Source organism: Anarhichas minor, unplaced genomic scaffold, assembly GCF_050575085.1.
Source record: "Anarhichas minor isolate MPS153535 unplaced genomic scaffold, ASM5057508v1 ptg000062l, whole genome shotgun sequence".
In the NCBI taxonomy this organism is placed as follows: domain Eukaryota; kingdom Metazoa; phylum Chordata; class Actinopteri; order Perciformes; family Anarhichadidae; genus Anarhichas; species Anarhichas minor.
In genome coordinates, this window is record NW_027466508.1 from 9,327,225 (window position 1) to 9,350,183 (window position 22,959).

General features: G+C 39.4%; 1 protein-coding gene across 3 annotated transcripts in view; it reads left to right on the plus strand.

Annotated features, from left to right (window-relative positions):
- The window catches only part of gpc5a (glypican 5a), a 107,503-nt gene that overhangs the window by 34,037 nt on the left and 50,507 nt on the right, over positions 1-22,959 (plus strand). The window contains exon 7 of one of the 3 annotated variants that reach the window (XM_076078084.1): positions 18,021-18,141. In XM_076078084.1, coding sequence (XP_075934199.1) covers positions 18,021-18,141 — 121 coding nt within the window. Of the gene's footprint in view, positions 1-4,409; positions 12,268-18,020; positions 18,142-22,959 lie in introns of those variants that run through there. The other 2 variants (XM_076078085.1, XM_076078086.1) reach the window with 2 other exon arrangements.

Genomic DNA, 22,959 nt, shown 5'->3' on the forward strand with positions numbered 1-22,959 from the left:
GGCCCTGCCTCCGTCTACCGTCGAGCACACGCGCTCGGTCCCCGCGGAGCACTCTTCCTCTTTACCTTGGATATAAATCAGAGGCTGCTGGAAAGCGGGGAACAAAGAGTTGGAAAAAAAAATAGAAGTTAATGCTCATAAAGAGGGAGCAGAGGTAGCGCGTCTGTGGTGGAAAAACCCTCTGTGTGAGCGGGATCTATTTGTTTCGTCATAAAAGACTGTTAAGGAAATGGAGGTGACAAAATGTGATTTAATCACAAGGACACAGCCGTATTGTTTTGATGACAAGAGCTGTTTCCCACAGTTCTTAGCAGGAAGAGTTTGGCACTCCAGAAGTAAACAATAGACTAATGGAGCAATTTTAGTCATGGACGTCTAGAATGGAGCTCCTGATATTTCCTTTCTTGTTTTCTTTTGTGTGTGGAGAGTTGGTTGTGCATCCTAAGTATTTTTTCTCAGCGACTGAGACAATCAGAATGTCGGCCTGAATGCAGAAGAAAATGGCTAATGTTGAATTCAACACTTTCATGCATGTCTGCTCATGAATTAGAGTTGTGTGCCGTCCCATCGAGGGATCCTTATTTCATATCAACTTAATGGCTACATGTACACCATATCCATGTTGAGTTCTACTCCAGAACATACTTCATTTCTCTCTTAGCAGGAGTGTGGCTGGAAAGAAAGACTCTCATATCTTTGTATCATTGTGTTGGGTTATCTCACAGCTGCAGGCTTTTGACAATGTGTGGGGTACCTTCTGTTCCTTTAGATTTTACACTCATTTGTTAACTAAACATGCTTCCCATTTACTGCCACAAAGTGAAAAATGTGGTCGTCATTAAGTATTCATTACCTGTGCAATTTGTTTCTTCTTTGTGCACTTTTAGCATGGAGAACTTTGTGACTGCGTAGGTAGCTCGCATTTGGAAGACAGCCTTTAGACGTTTTAGAAGACAGCCTTTATGCTGTTCAGCATTTTATTATTCATGAATTCACAAACAAGCATTACAACCAGTAAATCTGCCCGTTATCCTCCATATATTCTTCAAAACGGTACATTATGCAGTATCAGTTCCTTATATAAAAAAGTATGATAGTCTTTTCTGTCTTTATCAGGGAGTTTGTACCCACAGAAGACTCGGCACCTCTTTATAAGTGGAAACCACCTTTTAGCTCCTGACCTAAGCTGAAAGCTAGGTGTGAATATGCTCTCATTAATCTCACCTCCCACAGTAAAAAGGTCTGAGTCTGGAGGCTCCCTCAGAATAAATCTAAATAGCTCTTTCATTTCTTTGTCGTAAACATAAATGTCTCCAACAACAATGTGGCACTCTCTTATCATTGTCCCTGTAATGTCCTGCAGTTTCTATGGAAACCAAGCCATTATTTAATCAAAAAACAAAAAACAAAAAAAAAGTTTCACCTTCTCTGAGTCTGCCCTTTACCTGACAGCCAAGATAAACGAGCAGGGTCCTGGGAGGAAGGCAACACAAACATGCATCTCTGCTCAGTGGCCCGTGCTCATTGGCTCTCTGCTGGAATCCCTTATTTACCTTAATGCTGGGAGGTGGTGGTAATGGGGGAGGCTTGAGGAGGAGGAGAAGGTGTGTGTGTGTGTGTGTGTGTGTGTGTGTGTGTGAGATTGTGATTACTCACAATACCTCCCATCATCAACCTTGAACCGTGCTGCAATAAAAAAAAAAAGAAGAAAAGGAAGAAAACAACTCTTTCTGGCCCCCATAATGCACGCGGGCCAGATGATGTCATATGTCACCTTCAGCTAATGAAGGTGATGATGACATGCATGAGCGCCGCATACGTTCACCATCTGCTCGGTTCCACCGCGCTGGAGCTGCTCCCCGCCATGCTGCAGAGGGGAGTCGAGGCACGTCTGCATCACAGTGCGAGTGTCCCCCGGCGCCGCCGCCTGCATCCCGATCGCTCACCGCGAGTTTAATCACGACTTCACACCACAAGCTGCTAAAGTGACCAGTCTCTGAGGCCACTTATTTCATATGACCTGAGCAACCACTGGCCGGCTGGTACGGCAGTGGTTGCTGCCATACCAAATGTTGATTTAGTAAATGATGTGTTCATTTGCCTGGTGGGTTTTCTTTACATATTATGCATTAAATACATTTTTTCTGCTTACCTTTAAAAGAGACAATAACAAAATGTCAAAATAAAAGACGTTATGATCCTCAATAAGACGCAAACATATTTTTATACATCAATGTTATTAAAATACAGTAAACACAAGACAATAATACTAGAAAGGAGTCTACAGATGTATCTACTGTAGTAAAATGTAGAAATGTTATCTAACATTTGTGTATTTTGATTCGTCTCCACTGAGGCATTAGGTTGTTGCAGTAACAGCAGACCTAACGTTTTAATAATTCACGATGTGGCTTACTTTAAAGAAATATGAGTCAGTAAGTAAGTAGACCAGTGTTTCAAACAGTGAAAATAGTGTTTTCGTCATCGATCAACCTGCTGATTCTGTTCTGTTTTTGGTGAATAAAATGTCCGGATTTCTTTGTCCAACAAACATTCCGAAACTCAAAATGTATTAAGTTCACAATGATATAAAAGCAGCAATTGTTGCCATTTTAGAAGCTGGATCTAGAGAATTTAAATGATTAATAATTACAGTTAACACAATTAAGTTTCTATGGATTGGCTGATTGATCACTCGACTAATCATTTCAACTTTATTGTAAAATGTAAATAGGAAATTCAGCGTGTCATGGATTTTGATGATTATCACAAACTGAGAAAACATTTCAAATTCATCTTTAGCGGGTCGGTCTACTGATACGCTAATATGATTGACTAAGCATCTTTGGTGTTCAATACCTGTTAAAAACTGATGAATGAATATTTGTCATTATAGACCCTGTAGATGTGTTTATTTTAATATGGCATGTACTTCGATTCACACATAATGTTGGAGCTGAAACAATTAATTGAAAAGTTGATCGACAGAAAATGTCTGCAACAAAACATGTTTTTTCAGCTGCTTAAATGTGAATCTTTTTGGTTTTCTTCGTGCTCGCTCTGATATCGAATGGTAGATATGAGGTTTGAATGGTTAGTTTTTCCCTATTCTGACATTTTATTGACCGAACGATTAATAGATTCACCCAAAAAATAATTGGTGGATTAGTTGATAATGAGAGTAATTGTTAGTTGCAGCTGTACATAATGTGACTGATGACACATTTGCAGATTTTAAAATGTGCTTAAAGTAGATAAAGTCATCCATTTTTTTTCCTAAACAAAGCTAGTAAAAGGAGAAATGACTGAGCACATCTTGTTCCGGCAGCTTAATTATGAAGAGTGACAAATCACAGATTGATTGACTGATTGGTTTTATTGTCTTTTTTACTTCTTAAACATCAGTACATTTCTGCCATATTCTCTTGTTATATAGTCCATTAAACAGAAATGCCAAAGGATGTATATTTTCCAGACTCCCGCAGGTGATTTTTGTTTTGTGATGTTTGTCATTTTATTTATTGCTTGCGTTATTACTTGCGTTAATGTCTTTCACATTGATTACATTGGGAAGAGAAAGCCACTTTGTTGCCGCTGCAGGATATGAAAGTTTTGATTGGCAGGCACTTGACTCCAGCTGTTGAGCAGGGTGTAAAAAGGCGAGTGTTGGTGACTGAAGATGATCTTTAGATAACATCAGGTGACCTTTGAGAGCAGCCGAAACTATCGGTCTCCACAGGGATACTCTCCTCCTCTTGGCATGTCTTGCCATGTTTTTTCTTCCCATCTCTCTCCCTCTTTTCTCTCTCCTCTTTTTCCCCTCTCTGTGTCTGGTGAGTGGAGTTTCTGCGAGTTGGCAGCCTGTATCTGATCCTGAAGTAATTTACTGGTAGCGATAAGGAAGTGGTGTGCGCAGACTTTCGCTGTAGTCCTTTCTGACAGGGCAATCTGAAGCCCATAGAGAACAAATTGGAGGAAAAGTTTGACTCCAGATAGAAGGGAAACACGCAAAGTTATTATTGTACAAATTCAACAAACTGAGATTGAGTGGGGAAACAATCATCGGCGACTGCTGATTTAATTTTTAGTGGCGTGCTTTTATTCCATTGACTTTGGGAGTGGGAATAACCGCAGAGTAAAAGTGAAGGGTGGAGTGGTGTGTTAATGAGTTGGCTGAGACCCTCCTGAAGAGCTTATTTGCACAGTTTTGTTTGTCCGCTTAATCCTGATTTATAATTTTGTTGTTTACTATAAAGCACATTTTGTGATAAGACAAAGAAACGTTGTCTTTTTTGCCTTTGACCATACAAGCTTGCATCAGCTGATATGTGTGTGTGTGTGTGTGTGTGTGTGTTGTGTCGCGTCCAGTTTTGTCCAGCAGAGTTTTTTTTTTTTTCTTTCTCTCACAGCCAGGCAGAGCAGGGTCATTGCCTCAGGGATATGTTGGAGAAATGCTCCTCTGCTGTGGGCAAGAAGAAATATGAAAGAGACCCTAAATCAAGACACAGGGCCCCATGAATCATGTCAGCAGCTGAGCTGAAGAAGAGGGATGAGACCATCTGTAGCAGCATATGAATGGCTAACTGACTCGCAGTGGTGTTGACACAAGCTGAAGAAGTGTGAAGAAGTTGTGAAGATTAGCGCTGCCGCTCGCCGCATAGCCTGGAAACCTGCTCCAGTCAAAAAGGAGCAAACCCAAATACGCTGCATGCTCCATTTGTCACTCTGACGTTTTACAGAATTGCGCGGGGGAAATTTTTTTTGTGTTCTAAAATAAGATAAATTTGATAACAACACATCTATAACACCTAAAGCCAAGCTGTGTGAATTGTTTGCCAGCTTCTTCCTGAAGTTTCTCAGTTGTTTTTTTTTCCCTCTGGCCTTTAATTTATTCACTGATTGATTGTATTGAGGACATTGCCAGGTGGGCTTCTGAGCTACATTAATGTGCTCTTGGAATATGTATGTCTGTTGTTTTTATTAACGATGTGTCTGTGACTCCTCTACAGACATATATTTTGATTATTAAGGAGAATGGTGGGATCACATATGCAAAAACCCATCTTGTCAGGCTTCAAGTAACGCTTGTGTGACCAGTAAGCCAGAGCACGGACCGATCCACGTCCTACTGGCAGCTACGGGCTTGTTTTCATGTGTGCGGCGGTGAGGTTAGCAAAGATGCTGCAATACCTTCGGTTGTATTACAACTGGAGAGTATGTATTTTTGTTGAAAGAAGAGCAAAGAACGACACTGAAAGCTGAAAGTTCCAGCCTTTTCCAAACAGTTTACTACACGTTGTCTATTTGGATCTGTAGATTTCACGAAAATGTAGCATTAGAAAATGCCTGATTTGCATGTTTTAACATACAATTTCAGAAATCTTGTAATACCAAAAATAATTGTCTTAATGTGTCAACTAGGGACGTTTCATGGCGATATAGTTCTGTTTTTACCCTATTCACCTGTAGTGTCTTCAAAATGAGGTGAATTTCACAATACGTATCTTTAAAGGCAGTTTGCTCAAAATGAGTTTTTTCTCAGACTTTGAGCCAGAAATCTCCTCTTCAGTAGCACTTGCACACACCACACTTTCCAGTTTCATTCTTATCTATATATGTTCACATATTCATTCATGCCTGACTTGTAAAATTGACCTGATTTGTTTGCAAATTAGCACATATTTAATTAGACAATGCATCATTTACATATTTAAACATTTTCAGAAAACTTGTAATACAAAGAATAATTGTCAATTGCAAGTAATCAACTGGGGACGTGTTCATGGGGATATCTATTCGTGAAATTCTTTGCCCTACTCTGTCTGAACTGGAAGTTATCGAGGGACGTTTAGGAAACTGTTAATTAGACAAGTGGATGAGGCAGGTTGACGTAAACAACATCATGCAACAGATTGATTAATCACAACCCTTACACATGAAATCACATTGTAATCCACACACAGATGGGTGTCTATCTCCTGTTAACTTAATCTAAAACAAGTAAATACTAAATTCACGCTTAGGTTCAGGCTTGTAGAATAAGAATTAATTATCACTGAAGTATAAACTGAAACGAATGATTCCTCTAAAGTGAAATAACAGTCGAGGCATTGTTATGACATTTAAATTGCACAGACACTAACCTGTCGTATAAGCACCTTGTGGCATCGGTAAATGAGTCTCTTTGAGGAGGGACTGATTCGCTGTGCCCAGCGTTGAGGGCATGTTATTAAAGCGCAGTAACAAGACGGAGGATAATCACAACTTCACGGCCAACCCTTGGGCTTATTTTTTTTTAAATTGCCACATAAATGAACCCATCAAACTGTTGGCACGCAGTCCACGCTGAGGGAATGAGGTATGGCCGTGTAGACAGTTTCAAGCTCGTAAACTGCAGCTATTGTAAAGTGCTTCATGTAATGTAAGTGAAAAGTTGTGGTGGAGGATAATGTACAATCTTCCTCAGATAAATTATGGTGATGAGCTTCACTGAGTGTGAAGAGTAGACCTGTTTAAGGCTGACAGTGGGAAGATGAATCCCCCCCCCCCCCCCCCCCTAAAGTCCATAGCCAACCCAGAAGCATAACATGGTTTGTACAAAGGATCAGCTCAATGTTTTGCTTTTGTTCTTACTGTTCGTTGAATGTTTTGTTGAGTTGTTCTAATGTACTAAATTTGCTACGAAAGCCCATGCATCAACTTTTTTATTTTGGAATCTGCACTTCCCATCACTCTCAAATGAAATGTTTAAAGCGTTTCTCTTTCAGTAGAATGCACACTGCAGCTGTGAGCACAGCATCTTAAAGCTGCTGTTTGTTGAATGTTTCCTTAATTACAAAGCAAGTTAAACAGTGAGCCGTACGTGAGGGGAAAACATATTGACTGATTTAGCATCAAACAGAGAGAGATTGAGGGATGGGCGTAATTGTGATGGATCTTGTGGGGGGCTGCTGCAGCAGTTGTCTTAAGGGGTCCAGTTGTATTATTCTCCTGTGATTTGCCATACAGAGACGAGTGTGGGTAGATACTGTGTGGAAACGTAAACACAGATAAGCCCATCAGAGGATGAAGGGAGAGACGCTACGGCGTGTGATCAGTCGACTATAAAATTGACTTAGACTGAGCAGTTTTACTGTCTCTCAAGAAAGATTGGTCATATGATATCGAAGGAAAATGTTAAACAATCCTACTATATTTTTTATCTCTTTCACTCTCAGCGCCACTGTTCACTTTGTTTTTAGTGTAGCCAGACAAACACCATCAGTTTCCAGTTTATACGTTTTCAAGTACAACGAATCTAATGCAACAGCCCGGCAATACATTCTACCTTCGTGAAAGTTGTTATCCGGGCTGATGTGGGGAATAAAAGGATCGACCCACCTTTTACCTCAGCTACTGTATCACAAATACGAGGGCCACGGTGGATGTACGTACCAGTAATCAAAATATAACGGATGTTTTTAACTGCATCACGTAAGTGACACTAGAGGGTTACCTAGAGAGTCGCCAAACCTCCCGAGCTGCTTCTGTATGTGTTCTGTACTGGTCTGTTTGTTTTAATCCCTGCGCATAGCGCGAGTGAGTTGTGGTTTAATGCTTATACAGTTGTCTCAGTGTTCACACGAATTTGCAGTGTCCAAGCAATGAAAAAAAAAAAAAACAAGCACTGCTAGAATTCTCTGAGAAAATGAGTGTCAATAGGCTCAGTCCTACTACAGTAAACGCTGTCAGTTTAATTTTGTTTTACCTGGTTTCAATGTTCAGCTTTGGCTGAAACTGTTTGAGAGAAGTGTTGATTCAATTGCTGTTTTATTCTAACAGCAAAGTGTTCTCATTATTTATATAAGAACTCTTTTATTTATCTACTCGGGTAGACGAAATATTGGAAACATGTCTTTTGGATTTTCTATTTTGTATCATGGATATATACTGTATATACCGTTTATAAGTCATACTGTAGGCTACTGCTACTTTTATCGTACTCACTCTTGCCATTGAGTGTTTTGCAGCTGTCACTCATCTTGAAGCTTTCAAGAGCCTTAAGGAGGTGAATGAGCTCCTTTACCATTAACAGCAGTTCTTTCCTTTGGCCCATTCAGCCGCTGTTACGCCGAGTGAAAAGAAGAATGAGGTTGAGAGCAAAAATAAATAACGGTTTCACAGGGGTAATTCGATTGTTGGTATTTTGGTCCCTTTTGCCAATGTGTTGTTTACTGTTGTGGATCCACAGCATCTGCAGCTGGAGAAACAGCAGATGTGGCTTCTTGTTTCTGCCACATAGAATCTGAAGCTTTAAACTGGGCCCCAGTAGTGTCTGAGTGGGACCTTGAATTAGAGTATGACATTACATACCGAGTGCGGCGCAATGTTTATCTAAAACACATCTCGTTATGATTATGTAAGTTTAATTCATATTAATGATCTGCTTTTTGTCATGCTGCCCACTACGTACCTATTCTCCCTTGAAGAATAGGACTGAATGAATGTAGGTTTATTGCAAGTTCACAAAAAGTTTTTTGAATGAAAACAGCTGCCTCTGAAAACAACACTCTGAGAGCTGAGAGAATGAACCAAAAGACTAAAGCTAAACAATGGGCCAAATATTGCTATTAAGCTCAATAAAGCAAGTGATAATTATCTGGTGAAGCCTCATATTAGATGTGGCTGAACATTAAGTTACTATACTATACAATAGTACTTTAATACTTTAAATTAATTTCTTTGTACTAGTTCTAAAGTTAATAAATCAGTAAATGAACGAATCACGTCTTCCACCACGGCCCTTTTTTTTTTAACTGAAAAATGACAACAATAAGCCATGTTATGGTTTTCTTGGCAATGTACAGAAAAGGTAACGGATCTGTCGGCGCTCACCTCCGTCTATTTTAAATTGCTGCGGAAATTGTGTGCTTCCTCGCGCTCATATTTTACAATAAATTACTGATAATTTGCAGACAGTGAGAGTTGCAGCATAGCTGAGCATAGCCCTGACAAATTACATGTTAATAACCTGCTTATATATCCCAAGACAGTGGTGCAGCATGCTCCTTCAAGCCTTATTTCAATCTCTTAGTGCTCCTTTGGCTCCACTGCTGGACTGTTGCCATGAAACGCTGCCATTGTGAGAGGAAGTCCAATCATTGCTCAGGTGTTTACTTTAAACCTGACATCCTGCCTCCGCTATTTGATAGCCTGGAAATAAGGGTGTTGCTCTAGGCTTGTTGATTTGTGTATGCGTGTTTACAGAACTCCTCATAAATCCATAATCGTTCTTTCAATATTTCTCTTCTGCATCTCCATGAAGCAGGTGTTGGAATTTGGACAAGCTCGGTCAGTGGATGAGGATGCAAAGACGACTAAGCCTCTTAAGTTTTGTGCCAGAGAGGAAAATTGTTTTTCATTAGAGTGATGATTTTGATAATCTCCACTGGATTGAGCCCAAGAAGTCACTGCAAAACACAAACAAATATCCTGCAGAATTTCATGTACTAAGTTAGAACAGATGGAAAAGTTACAGCATTTATGCGTTCTGGAGGAAATACAGAAGAGCATTATTTTGAATGTGAGCATGTTGATCATTGATATCATAAAAACTCTGATGGCTCTTTTATTTGCTGTCCTGCTCTTACCACATCTGTTTAATCCTGGACATTATTGTCTTTATGGGGCATTAACACCTTTTTAAAAATCCCCTCTTTCGGTGACCATCTGCTTTTATGAGGCCATTGTACAATGATGCCATTGTACAATGATGCCATTGTAGCCAACTTATCCGTTTGTCGTTATTACCTTCCATAACACTCAATTATTCAGGAGGTGTTCCTTTGCCTCCTAATTTGAGGGCTTCCGATATCTTTTTGGCATTAACAGCGTGGATGATGCAGTGGCTCATTTGCACACATAGCTACTTAGCTTTGTAGGGGAAATGATCGGTACAATATAACACGGTCTTTATAACCCTAATAATGGATTTCTGTGTGTGAGGTAGGTGTCATTTTGGGCATCAGTGTTGAGAGGTGCGGCGCCATATGCTTGCACATGTCATTGACTTTGATATCATCACTCATTAACATCATCGTGTGCTGGTAGCCTGGTGTTTTTATTGAAGGAAACGGTGTTAAAAAACGAAGTCATGTACTGACTTGAGCCCTGATGTTTCCGCATACCGTCTGTTCTACCAGCTCACACTCCACTCCTCTTGTGCAGGGATCTTGGGTCTCTGTGCCATTTAAAGAGCGTGTGTCATGATTTTCCAAAGCAAAACATGGATAAACAAACAAAGTGCACCCCCTAAGCTGTTGTGTCATTGTTAAAGAGAGCGAATGGGCACATAAACCTGAAGGCAGATGCTTTATATTCAAATGAATAAGTCAAAGCATAAAAAGTTTAATATTTGATTCATGTGACACTGGTCCAACTCCATCCCTTACAAAACATGTTTATATTAGTACTAACTGGCCTTTCCAAATACATTTGGAGGAAGCATCATTGCTGCCTGCATTACACTCACTGGCAACATTCTTCCCAATCCAGGAAGTTTCAAGATCAATATCAAGGCACACTTTATTTGTTGCCGATGGGAAGTTTGTTTTGGAGTTCCACGACAAAATCAACGAAATCAACACACGCAGAGTAACAACACTATCAGAACATAAAACCAGTAACACACATCATAAAACCACCAATCGTAAAAAAGAAGACATAGTTTGATGATCCTATCCTGTCGAGGAGTCGTATGAATGAGGGTGAGGTGGGTGTTGTGATGTACAGAGAGTTCAATGTGTTGGTATATAGCAAGGTTATAGGGAAACATTGTGCTTTTGGTTTAGTGTGGAATAACTCATTGTGTCCTGTTTAGTGCTTTTAAGTATTTAACTAAGGCCTTGATATTTCCTGAACTTTTTTCAGTTCACTAAACATAACCATGAACAAATGTTAATCATGCTTTTGTTGCCCTGAGAGGATATTGGAGGGAAAATAAATCAGATGCAGTGCATTGGCAGTAAACATTTTACAGATACTTTAAATATTCATATTCCTTGTGATGTTCAATGTTGATGAAAAACAACAAAAGAACAGTAATACCTGTGATATTATGTTTCCTGATTGGTGCTCGGAAGTATGTGACATCACTATTGCCCAACTGGACCCTGTCCACTGTAGCTCATTGAAAAGAGCCCGGACAAATACAGAAATCTGTCAACTGAAGGAACCCAAACCTTTCTAACTATAGCATTTTTTTTCCTTCATGTTGGACCACATTTTTCATATTAAGAAGCCGATTAAGTAAATATATTTTTTGGGCCTTTGAATATAAACATATTTAATATAAACACATACGGTTGTTATTGTCACACAGTTTGCCCTACAGGACAATGCAGATAGGCATCTGTGGCCAACAGTGTTTTGTCATTATCATAAGCTCATATTATGCAATCTTTTTTGTTTTCACTCTGCCAATCTTTCCTCCATCATTTCCTCGAAATTGCATTTCACCACCATGAGAGTGCACTTACACATTCTGTCTTTAATTTGTTTTAGTCCTGCAGAAGTTTGTGATTATAAATATGCAATTAATCCGTCTCCTCGTAAGAGCAAGTCCCAACATCTCAGTACAACGGTGCAAGTACAGATTCCTGACACAAACTGCCCATTACCCACCGACCAGCTACCAGACCATATTAATTACCGCTGCCACCTTGCTCAAACAGCTCTGTCTGGCAAATTCCGTAGTGTCCTCCTGGCACAAGTCAATGCAACTTCAAGGCTCAGGGCTTCCTAGTAATTGGAACAAACATGGCAGTAGTGATGTTTGGAGCTAAATCTTTGCCAGAGGCACTGTTGACTGCAGTTGTATTATCCTCTTTGTCACAGCTCTCAATAAAGGCACACAGTTCGAGATACACATACTGGCAAACCTTGTAATCCTGATTATAATAATCCTTTATGAAAATACCTTATTACATCCTGTCTGCAGAAGTTTTGTCAGTCAATTGATTGATCTGATTCGTGAATTTGTGCATGAATAACAATTCCTCAAACAAACGCTTGACTTAGCGCACATGTTGTGGAATATAAACACCTGTTATATATAATATACACCTATTTACTACAGGATGTATGTAAATGTTATGTTTTATTTAACTACAGTGTTGCGGAGTTAATGTGTGTTACCATATTAACTCTGGGTTATTGTACCGAACAGATGCTTGTTTGAAGCCTGGCCCCCTTGTTGATTTTACACATTAAACTGCATATGTTCCATTGTCTTGCCTGAAGAATTTTCTGTCCTTTTGAGCTTAAGTGAACATGCTGCTTTGAAGTGGCAGACTCTCCCAGATCCTCTCTGCGCTCGGCAATTAGCCAGACGGACTCTTGTTTCCTTAGTGACAACTGGAAAGCAGGTATTGCCTTCTAGCCTACAAACCACAGGCCTGCTTTGTTTCTCACTCAGCCAACCATGAACAGTGTGCATGGTCTACCCCCTTCATCTCCCGAGCCACTGAACTCCTCTCTCCATAACATTTTGATGAAGGTGCTCTCAGGACAAATACATTTCTGCATTTAGACAGCCTTTTTCCTTTTCTACACCGCCGTGTAAAAAAGTTTGGATTTATATTTTAGATGAAAATTTGAATGAGCAGAATTGTCTCTTTCCCTTCTTATTTCTTTACGTTTGGCCTGTTTCCCATATTAGGCAGGAAATCATTGGAAAAACTCAGTGTTTCTGTTTATTTATCACCAAAGTAATTATACATGTGAACTCACAATTGAATGACAGATGGCGTGAAGGCAAATAACGAACAGGCATGCTCAATTGCAGCTCATGATTGATACCTCAAAGGCAGCAGAAGCGTACTAACCTGCTAGTTAAATGATGTTGTGAACATTCAGCAGCCGGCTGTAAACTATTTACAGAAATCCCAACAAGCTGATTGAAACACTGCATCTTAGTTTGTAAGTGTGTCTTTTAGATTAATTAATCAAATTTTGAAAAAAAAAAAGGAATATGCAGTTGAGTTGATGAACCAACAGAGAATCATCATCTGATCCGCTCAGCTTTAGGGAGCTTTATAGTTTCAGCTCATTGTTTAAATAAATGGAGTAAATAACTCCGTCAGCAACAACCAGCAACAACTCTGGAGTGTACAAACTTAATTCAGCAGCAGCAAACTGCATTATATTTTGGGTGGCCAGTTAGGGCTGCATGCTCAAGGACCTCTCGAGGTTTTGGTGAATCACGCTTTCACAAAAGAGTTCTTATTTCCTGTTTATGCTGCCTCAGACTGCCTGCTGACTCCCCACTCACTGTTCACCCTACTGACCTCACCTACCCTTTGTAGGTATCAATGTTATTATAATATGTATTATTAATATTCCCAGCCATTCTTTGCCACAGCCCTAATCAAAGGGATACCGATAAGAGAAAAGTATTAGAAATAGAAAGGATTAAATTTGTCACAGTAGCTTGCATCTTTGTTTTATGCACAAGCACAGTATTACAATACACTGGATTGAGGAAGAGCCATGTTCCTCTTGTGTCATGATCAGAGTAAATGACTTTGACGTACCAATCTTACTCTGTCCCGAAGTCGAGGAATAAGACAAAAGCGGCCTCAAATTTCTTTGTTCCAGACGTGAAGGTTTTGCACTTACAGACAAATATAGTTGGATGGGAGAGGGATAAGAGCCAAGAATAAAATGATTGAAATTTCCAATCTGGAGCTGAACAGCAGTATGAGCAGAGATGAGATGCAAACCAAGAATCCCTTTGGGGGTGAAGAATATGGATTATAGGATCCTGCTGCTGGTCCACAGGGACGCAGGCAATCGCTCAGCTGTTTGATATCCTCTTGTAGGTTGTGCTTGATGCTACTGTGGGCTTTTTACTCACCCTGAAGAATATCTGATGATATGATCAATGTTTTTTTTCCTTCTTTTATCTTTGACACCTTTTAAGGAGCAGACCTTTACTTTCAGGGGTTGCAACTCCCGTAGAGTCCTTGTGTTGCATTGCCAGCCCTGCAGCCTGTTACAAGAGATTGTATGTGTTTCAGGTTATGGATCCCAGTGGCATAATGAAATAGATTGCTTACTGAATGCAAGAGGAGCTGCCTGTATGTGTGTGTGTGTGTGTCTATGGATACAAGTGATATTGTATATATTCCTACACATTTAACTGCACTAAATACTCACTCACAAAAAAAATTGTACATGTGGTTTTCAGAATATAAGCTTTTGGTTATAACATAGTTTTAAAAAATACAGGCTGTCCACATTTTCATTGAGCGAAACTGGGCACAGATGGCTCTAATGTAATCTCTTCAATCTGCTATTAATCACACTGTACAGAAATGAGGGAAAAGACTGCATGAAAGGTCGTGAAAAGTTGGATTTGTAGGATGGTGTCTCATGATAACTATATGCAAGAAGTGCGTTTAGCAATGATTTTGACCCTTATTTTTCTTAACAGGTTTACCTTTACCAATTTATTGTATTGCCAAACCCAACAATGACTATCCTCATTCCAATTTTTACGCATACAATCTTCATCTCAGCAGTTGTGACCAGGGATTCAACAGAGCTGGAAGCAGCAGGATCATAGCTCCAGTATACACGGTTCAGGTGCAGTTTAGTCCAAACACATCAGCCTTAAGCCGGAGGCACCTCTGCTGCAGTGAGCAAACGGGGCCTTCACTTTCACACTTACATTTTGGTCAATGCTCACAAGGAGCCAATTATTCAGAGAAATCATGTTATAGCAGAAAAAACATCTGAGAACTTGTTGACACGCACTGCAGTAACCTGGTTACTCTAAATTCCAACATGCAGCTGGTCAACCCACAAGATGTCTCCACTCTTCTTTTTATATGAACAGAACATTGCCCTAATTTAAGAGAGATGTTTTTACTAAATTTTGTTTAAAGAAAGGTAGAACCACCGTCTTTGATCAACTTCAATTTTCGCAGTCGAAATTGCCGGTCACTTGGCTTGGGAAGTTATTTCCTCTTGCACAACCCTTAGCAACTGTAAAGCAGTAAAGGAAATGTACTGACCATCAAGAACACACACAATTGGAACCATTAGGTTCAATATAGATCAAATACATCATACTATTTCAACCAAAGAAGTTTGAAAGTGTTTACATCCTTGAATCCAGGCTTTTCATAGGATGGTGTCAACAAGCAAAAAGGCCGAGACAATTCCCTGCATGCAGACTCTTCAGATGCAAAAAGAATCCTCCATGAATACTCCAAGTGCAAAAGACGTTTGCTGATAAGTTCAAGTTGTTGGTAAATGATTGGTCATTGCTGTTTGCCTGAAAGCCTATTCATGTATGTATACATACATCTTGAAACCAAAATGTTCACTTTTCTCTTGTCCTCTGATAAGTTTGCCAAACAAATGCATTCTAAAAATACAAATTTGGCCATTTGCATCTGCTCTCTAAATTACCAAAGGGCTGTTGTTGTAGACACATTTGAAATGTTCACTTTAATATTTCATTTGACACAGCTGCCAGAAGAAAGATAGCAGCCACAGCAGAGACTGAGAGGACAAAGGCCACACAAAGAAGAGAAGAGTGAGCCTAATAAGAAAAATAGTGGTGATAACACACTAACTGCTGATAACAAATAAAAAGGGACACTGAGTGGCAGCTGTATATTTCCAAAACTAATCACATTTAGGAGTTCCAATTTGCAGGAAATTAACATCAAAATTGCATCTGAAGGACCTAGACATCTTGACTAAATTTGAATTCTGCCACCAACTTTTTCTTTTAAATAAATTAGACACCCAGGCTTCCTGCACTTTATTTATTCATACATTTTCTTTCCCTTTCTGACCTTATATTGCTTGACGAGCACTCAACAATTTGTGTTAGTCGCTACAAAATCACCCACAAGTCATTTAAACCACTGATTGTTTTTTGATGTTTTGATGTTAATTCTCTAATCCAGATATTCAAATTCAAAGAGACGTTGGGCTAACACCTCGATTGTCTGCTCCATCTGACACACTATGGGAATAGAAAGGGACACGGAGGACAGGAGTATGTATGATTATCTACTAAAATGTTTGCGGATCGTTGGCAAAGTGTCTCTCCACACACAGCGGAGGAGAGACCGGTGAAGTGAAGATAATGTGGTTGGTACCGGTAACAAACAGTCTCGGTAGTGAATAGTGTGACATTTGTAGAATTTTATTCCAGTGGTGTCTGCGAATGTTTGTTTCCAACTCGTGTGATCCAACCATTTCCAATAATGCCATATTACAAACACGGTCTCTCATGAAATATTCTTGCCCGCAATGCATCTGCATGGCTGAGTCGTACACAGGCACATATAGCCTAAATACACACACACACACACACACACACACACACACACACACACACACACACACACACACACACACACACACACAGGGATTTCTGCAATGAGTGACTTTACCTTGATCTACTAGTTTGATTAAGCGATATGCTGGAGATTGAGATGTGATTGAATTGTGCTCAGTCACCGGCTGCCATGGTCAAAGTCATTACAGCTGACAAACTGTATTCAAGCTAAAGAGTGAGGAGTCCTTGAGGTGAACTGAAGCCTATTACGAAGCTATAACAACAATGAACTGCTTTAGAACAAGGATTAATGACACATATTGAAACGTTAAAGCACGTTTCAATATGATCATAAATGAATAGTTGAATATCCTGTACTCAGTGTGGTTTAATAGTTTAATTTCTAGGAGAGAGCATCAAGAGCTTGATATATTGTTTTTTATAAAACCATACATGTAATGTGCAGCCTTGCAGCACTGCAGCAGAGACACTCGGCTGCTCATGTTTCCCCCTCATCACAAATCCTACTTTAACCGCAGGGAGAGCCTACATATGAATAATGTCATCACCTTTGTGTGAGTTCAAAATATTGATCATATTTTAGTAGTGCCCCACAAGAGAAGAAGAGAGAAAGGATTAGACTTTATTCAGTGTCGGGTTTGCTTTTCAAACACATTGCCGGTGTATTTCGCAGTGGTGGGGGGAATATATAAGTACCGTAACAGTAAAAGTACCAATCCTACAATGTAAACATTACACCACAAGCAAAAACTCTGCTTTTAAAATACTACTAAAGTAAATTAATTATATTACTGTTGCATTGGTGTGAGCAGCATTGATCTCTTGTAGCTGGAACTAGTTTTAACTCGTTTATATACAGTTGGGCAGTTTAGTTTAGCCGGTGGTTTCAACATAGATGACGGAGTCGTGAGATGATTAATGGGAGAGCAAAGTAGCAAAGTAGAGAGCAAAGTTCTGCCACACAAATCTGTCTACATTTTCTGTACTTTTCTCTAATCTTTACCCTTTTATGAAATATTGAAAAGTGTTGCTTTTTGGGCCCTGAGCATTGAAATTAAACCACCTGAGACGTTAGATGTGAAATGTCTCTTAACTGGAACTGCTAACAAATCACAAGCGGCCCAAACTAAACTCTACTTTTGTAACAAATCACAAGACAAATCATTTGTAGCCACTTATGTGTAGCTCATTATCAGTTAACTCACCCTTCTGAGAGGGAAATCTCTGGTGTGTGAAGAAAATTGGGTTAGGTCTGACTTGTAGCAAAGATACAAGAATAAAACAAGGCTCACAGTGTGACGTTTGATTTTCAGATTCACAGCTCACTCAATAATCGGTGTGTTGGAGTACTCGCAGTATATCGAAGTTTTGAAATACTACTAAAGTAAATTAACAAAGCATGGTGTTTCATTAGCTCATCATATGTTTTTTGTGTGTCATAATGTGAAAAGTAACTGGTACCTACTCCCGTCAAATACATGTAGTGAGTAAAAAGTAAAATATATCCCTCTGAAATGTTGTGGAGTAGAAGTACATAATAAAATAATCTTTCGTAAGTGTGCTTCATTACTTTCCACCACTGGCATTTCAAATGTTATGCTTTAACCTGACTGATAGATGTATGGAAATACTTACTCTGTCTTTTGTGCTTTGCTCACAGCTACACCCTGCGTGTTGTCGGCAACGGGATCAAGGCTCAGAGTGCCAACCCTGAAGTCAAAGTGAAGGGAGCAGACCCTGTGATAAATCAGATCATTGACAAGCTGAAGCACGTCAATCAGGTGAGCCCCTCTTGTTGTCTCTAAATATTTACTGTATCTACACTATAGGAAATCTTTCTCTTTTTTTGTAGCTCTCACGCCACTTTAAGTCTATAAAAAAAAAAAATGACTGTAATGTCTATAATTCCATCCCTCATTCTAGCAAACATATGGTATCTGCCTCCTCAGGCAATATGCTAATTCTCTGTGAGTCTTTGTGAGTTTATGGAACATTAAGTATCTCTCGTTAAATTCTGGCTTGTTTTTCAAGGTACACAGAAAAGAAACAACTGCTCACAGAGCTGTAGCCTCTTATTCATGACCTTTGAATAATCATATCATCTTTCATATTACCAGTAAGTACCGGCTAATAGAAAACTAGCCTCAAATGCAAAACATCTCCAGGCAATGCAAAAAAAAATCAATCTTTACACAGTTAGAAACTCATTTTGTCTGGTTTGCGTGTCTTCATATTTACAAAATTCTTTTTCTGCTCTTTGTCAAAATCAATGTAGCTTTTCTATCACCCGGCCTGCACGTTTGTGCTGCTGTGGCTCCTTTCAGTGCTGTTTATCTCTCAGTATGATGAGATTAGGGCAGTTTACTGGAGCACTTTCTCTTCTGCAGCTTCAATAACAGCTGCTGTAGCAGCTTCTGGGTTGTTGTACTGTGGCAGCAGCTTCACATGTCTGTTGCTTTGGTTTCCCAAGTGGCAGGCCGAAGGCCAGGTCATCTCTCTTGACCTGGTGCTGGCACCCCCTCCTTGACTAATTCACACCATCTGTGGGATGTCAGAACACATAAATCTATATCATAACCATTTGAGAGCACCTGATCTGCCTCGTTGACATTCACTGTGTACGTGTCTTTCTCTCTGTGTGTGTTTTTTTTTTGCCAGCTGCGTCTTAAATGTGCTTCTTTGCATACGTCCTTGTGGTTTTGTGAATTTTAACCTAAAGGAGAAAGACTGTTTTATGCTTTTAAGCTTAGAAAGCTAAGAAATTGTTTATCTGCTGCACATGATTTACTGTTACCATGAAACAGATCACGATCGTCAGATCAGCAGAGCTTATGTAATCATTTATAATCTTCTGAGAGCAAGTCCTTCAGTGACTGTCGTCTGTTGCTTTGTTTTAAAACTGATGCTTTGTTTGAACACGTTTGTGCCGTCACAAGCAGCGATGAAACATGACACTTGGGCACAACACTTACGTATGTGTTGCTCATTATCAGTTAACTCACCCTTCTGAGAGGGAAATATCTGGTGTGCGATGAAAATTGAGTTAGGTCTGACTTGTAGCAAAGATACAAGAATAAAACAACGCTCACAGTGTGACATTTTATTTTCAGATTCACAGCTCATTCAATAATCGGTGTGTTGGAGTACTAACAGTATATCGAAGTTGTCTTTTTTTGCTTCAGTTTTGGAATACTTTTTTTTCAGCCCTTTCACAGTCTTTGAAATCTGTTGAATTTTTGAAGAAGTCTCTTTAACAATTCAAAGACAGTGGCAGAGTAGATGCACGGTTTCTTTCAAAAAGTTGTGACTGGCTCTTCCAGCAACATTTCTTCCAAGTTTACTTGGAAATTAATAGATGAATAAAAAGAAAAGTTTGGTATGAATGTAATAAAAGTCAAACACCTTACACTGACTTACTGTCTGCCAATTGTCCTCAAAAAAATCTGCCAATGTAAATACATATAAAAGATTTGTTCAGCAAAGGCAACATGGAATTAAATGATAACGCAACCTCAACAGAGTTTCAACCAGAGCTGATTTACAACGTGTTGTCTTTCTTTCTGTTATATGATGTGTTTTCTGTCATGATCCCACCTCCCAATAAGTTGGTCTGAAAACAAATGAATGTTTATTATAAAAAGACATTGTCAGATTCATATTTTTTACATATTTTTTGAGACTCGTGCAGCGTCAGTTGGTTGGTTGGTCGACCACTTTGATTCACAGCTATGGATTGCCGTGACATTTTACTCAGACATTAGCCTTTGAACCCTGACATTCCATCCAACACATATCAAGTGAAAACAAAACAAAAATAAACACATTTTGTAAAGGCATTTATGGTTCCCAAATGATTTATCCTGATGACTTTGGTTGATCCCCTGACTTTTCCTCTGGTGCCACAATGAGATTAGTATTGGATGGATTGCCATGAAATGTGGTACACACATTCACATCCCTCTCAGGATAAATTGGACTAACATTGGTCCCCTGATTTTTCATTTAACGCCATCATTCGTCAACATTTTTATCGGTCCAATATGACCAAATACCTGCAAAACTAACAACATTTCCATCAGCCTCAGCTGCACTTAGTGCTGAGCAAATAGCACGCTAAACTGTAGTGAACAGGAGACTCTCAGTTTTGTTTAGACCTGGGGGCTCGTGAAATTTAAACAGTAGTGAAATATATTCGCACTAATTTAGCTATCTTCTAAATATTCTCATTAGCATCCTAACAATTATCCAGCTACATACGATTGATAGCGTCATAAATTGTCAAGGCAGCTGTATAAAATCACTGATATTTCCGACCAGCATGATGATTCATAAAGCTCAACAACACCAACAGCCTGTTCTCACTCCCAACGTGTCAAATACGGCAGCTTGATCGGTGGTCCCACGCTTCAAACTATGATGCTCTACGTGGCCATCGTTAAGGTGGTAGTAAAGGAGGAAGTCCGGTGAGGTAGGGAGGAGGAGGTGGATGAGGAGGAGGGGGGATGGTTGGGTCCAAAAACACACCTAGGTGACCACTGCTCATGCCCTCTGTGAAACCAAAAATCAACGTTGAGTTGTAACCTACGTAACCAAAGTTACATGACGTACTTAACTTAAGTCGCATACGTAATGTACTAAATGTGACAAATGTCCATATTTTAACATTAGTAGTTTTGTTGCTTCTAACGAACTGACACATGCAAAGATGACTCGTGCAAAACTGATGCTAGAAGGATACGTATGTCATAGTTTGAAGCTTGGGGCCACAGACCAAGCTGCCATATTTGACGAGTTGAGTGTTGACAAAAACAGCGCTATCTCACCCATGTTTGACACACTTCAGCAAAGGCATTCCAAGTATATTACCCACAGCTCCAACAATCCCCCACCTAAGTAATAACAAACAAAAGAAAGTGCTAATTAGTCCCTCAGAATATAAATATAAAGTATGAAATGAATTCGCTCAGGGAATTAACAGCTTTTCTGTAAATTAAAGACACCACAAATGCAACACAGGAGTCTAGTTTTTAGCTGTTAAACAGAAGTTCATGTTAGGTGTAAGAATAAAAGAATCTCCAAAAACTTTCTATATCACTTGAAACACTCGGAGATTAGTGTTTGTTACTCTATAAATTTCATCCAGTCATTGTTAAAGCTGTATTCCGTGTACTCATTTCTGAATGAGAGATTCATAAGAGATCTTTGAGGCACCAAATCCATCTTCAACAATTTTAGACAAGATTTGGAGACACTGACAACAGATCACAATTTTACTCCAGCTTCTAGATTTTCCTGCTAATCTTTTCTGTTTAATTTGCTGGTTTAATCTGAATGTGGCCAATTTAAAACCTTGTTCATCACTGATCGGCTGAGGTGTGATGGCTGCCTTCAGTAGTGTTCAAAAAGCTTCTTTCTTGTAAAATTGCGAGCCCTCAAAAGTTAGGTGTTTGTTGTCAAAATCGACTTGTGTTGAATTCAACACTTGCCCTTTTGCACAAGTGCTGTTTGCCAAATCCTCATGTTCTGTGCCAGCACTGCCTCCAGCACATGCAGACAAAATATAAATAAAGACACACTGCCTGTTCTGCTGGGTAAACAGTGAACCTTGTCTGTTTTAGTCATGATGAAAACCATCCAGATCTAGTGTTCAATGAGCTGTTCATTGCTGTAAGCTGTTACACGGGTTTAGAGATTTATGGGAAGTCAAGATGCAAACAACCTATAATTAATTGTTGCAACATCTCGAGTACACTCAAGCCAAATTACACTCCATCCCTGGGTCAAAGTGATTCTCAAACAGAAGTGCTTTGTTGTGTTATGTCGAAGCCTCATATCAGATACATATTGCACTGATTTGTTTTCTCCCAATCGCTCTTGTGGATAAGACACTTTACAGAAGCTTTACAAATACAAAGGTAGGGGGGGGGGGGGGGGGGCGTGATCATTCATTGTAGATATTTGGTAAAAGGGTCACAACATATGGACACTAACAGATTGGTTGAATGTTGATATCAGGCTGTGGGGGGACAATAGACAAAAGTCGCATTCAGATGGACTTGAGCCCTGCATGAAAAAACACAGCTTTCTCATTCATTTGAATGTAGCCAGTCGATTGGCGCAGCATGGTTGGCAACACAGAGGGCTTCGGTAAAACAATGCAGGGGTCGTCCAGCTAATAACAAAATTTAACCTGGTTCAACTTTTGTCTCATTGGACGCCATCTGGTTAGGTACTGCGATGGCCAGTGAAATACATGCAAGGGCAGATTCGATAGATACAAAAATTGTCACAGTGATGACTTTCAGAACCGTAAAAATGTTCTCTGTGCGTATTAAAAAAGGCTGTTCAGTGTTTTGTCATCTGATACGCCTTTAATCAACAACTCTGTTACTAAAATTGGACTTCCTGGATTAAATTTCATTGACTCATCGGTGCCTTAAACAACATGCCCCCACCAACGCTGACCCCTCCTGGGAAACCAGGATTGTTTTTTCTGTTTGTAAAATGTTATTTTTATTGTAAAGTTTTATTTGCGTAAACTATTTCTAATTATTATAGCTGCGCTTTATGATATAGTGTGTATATATATATATATATAT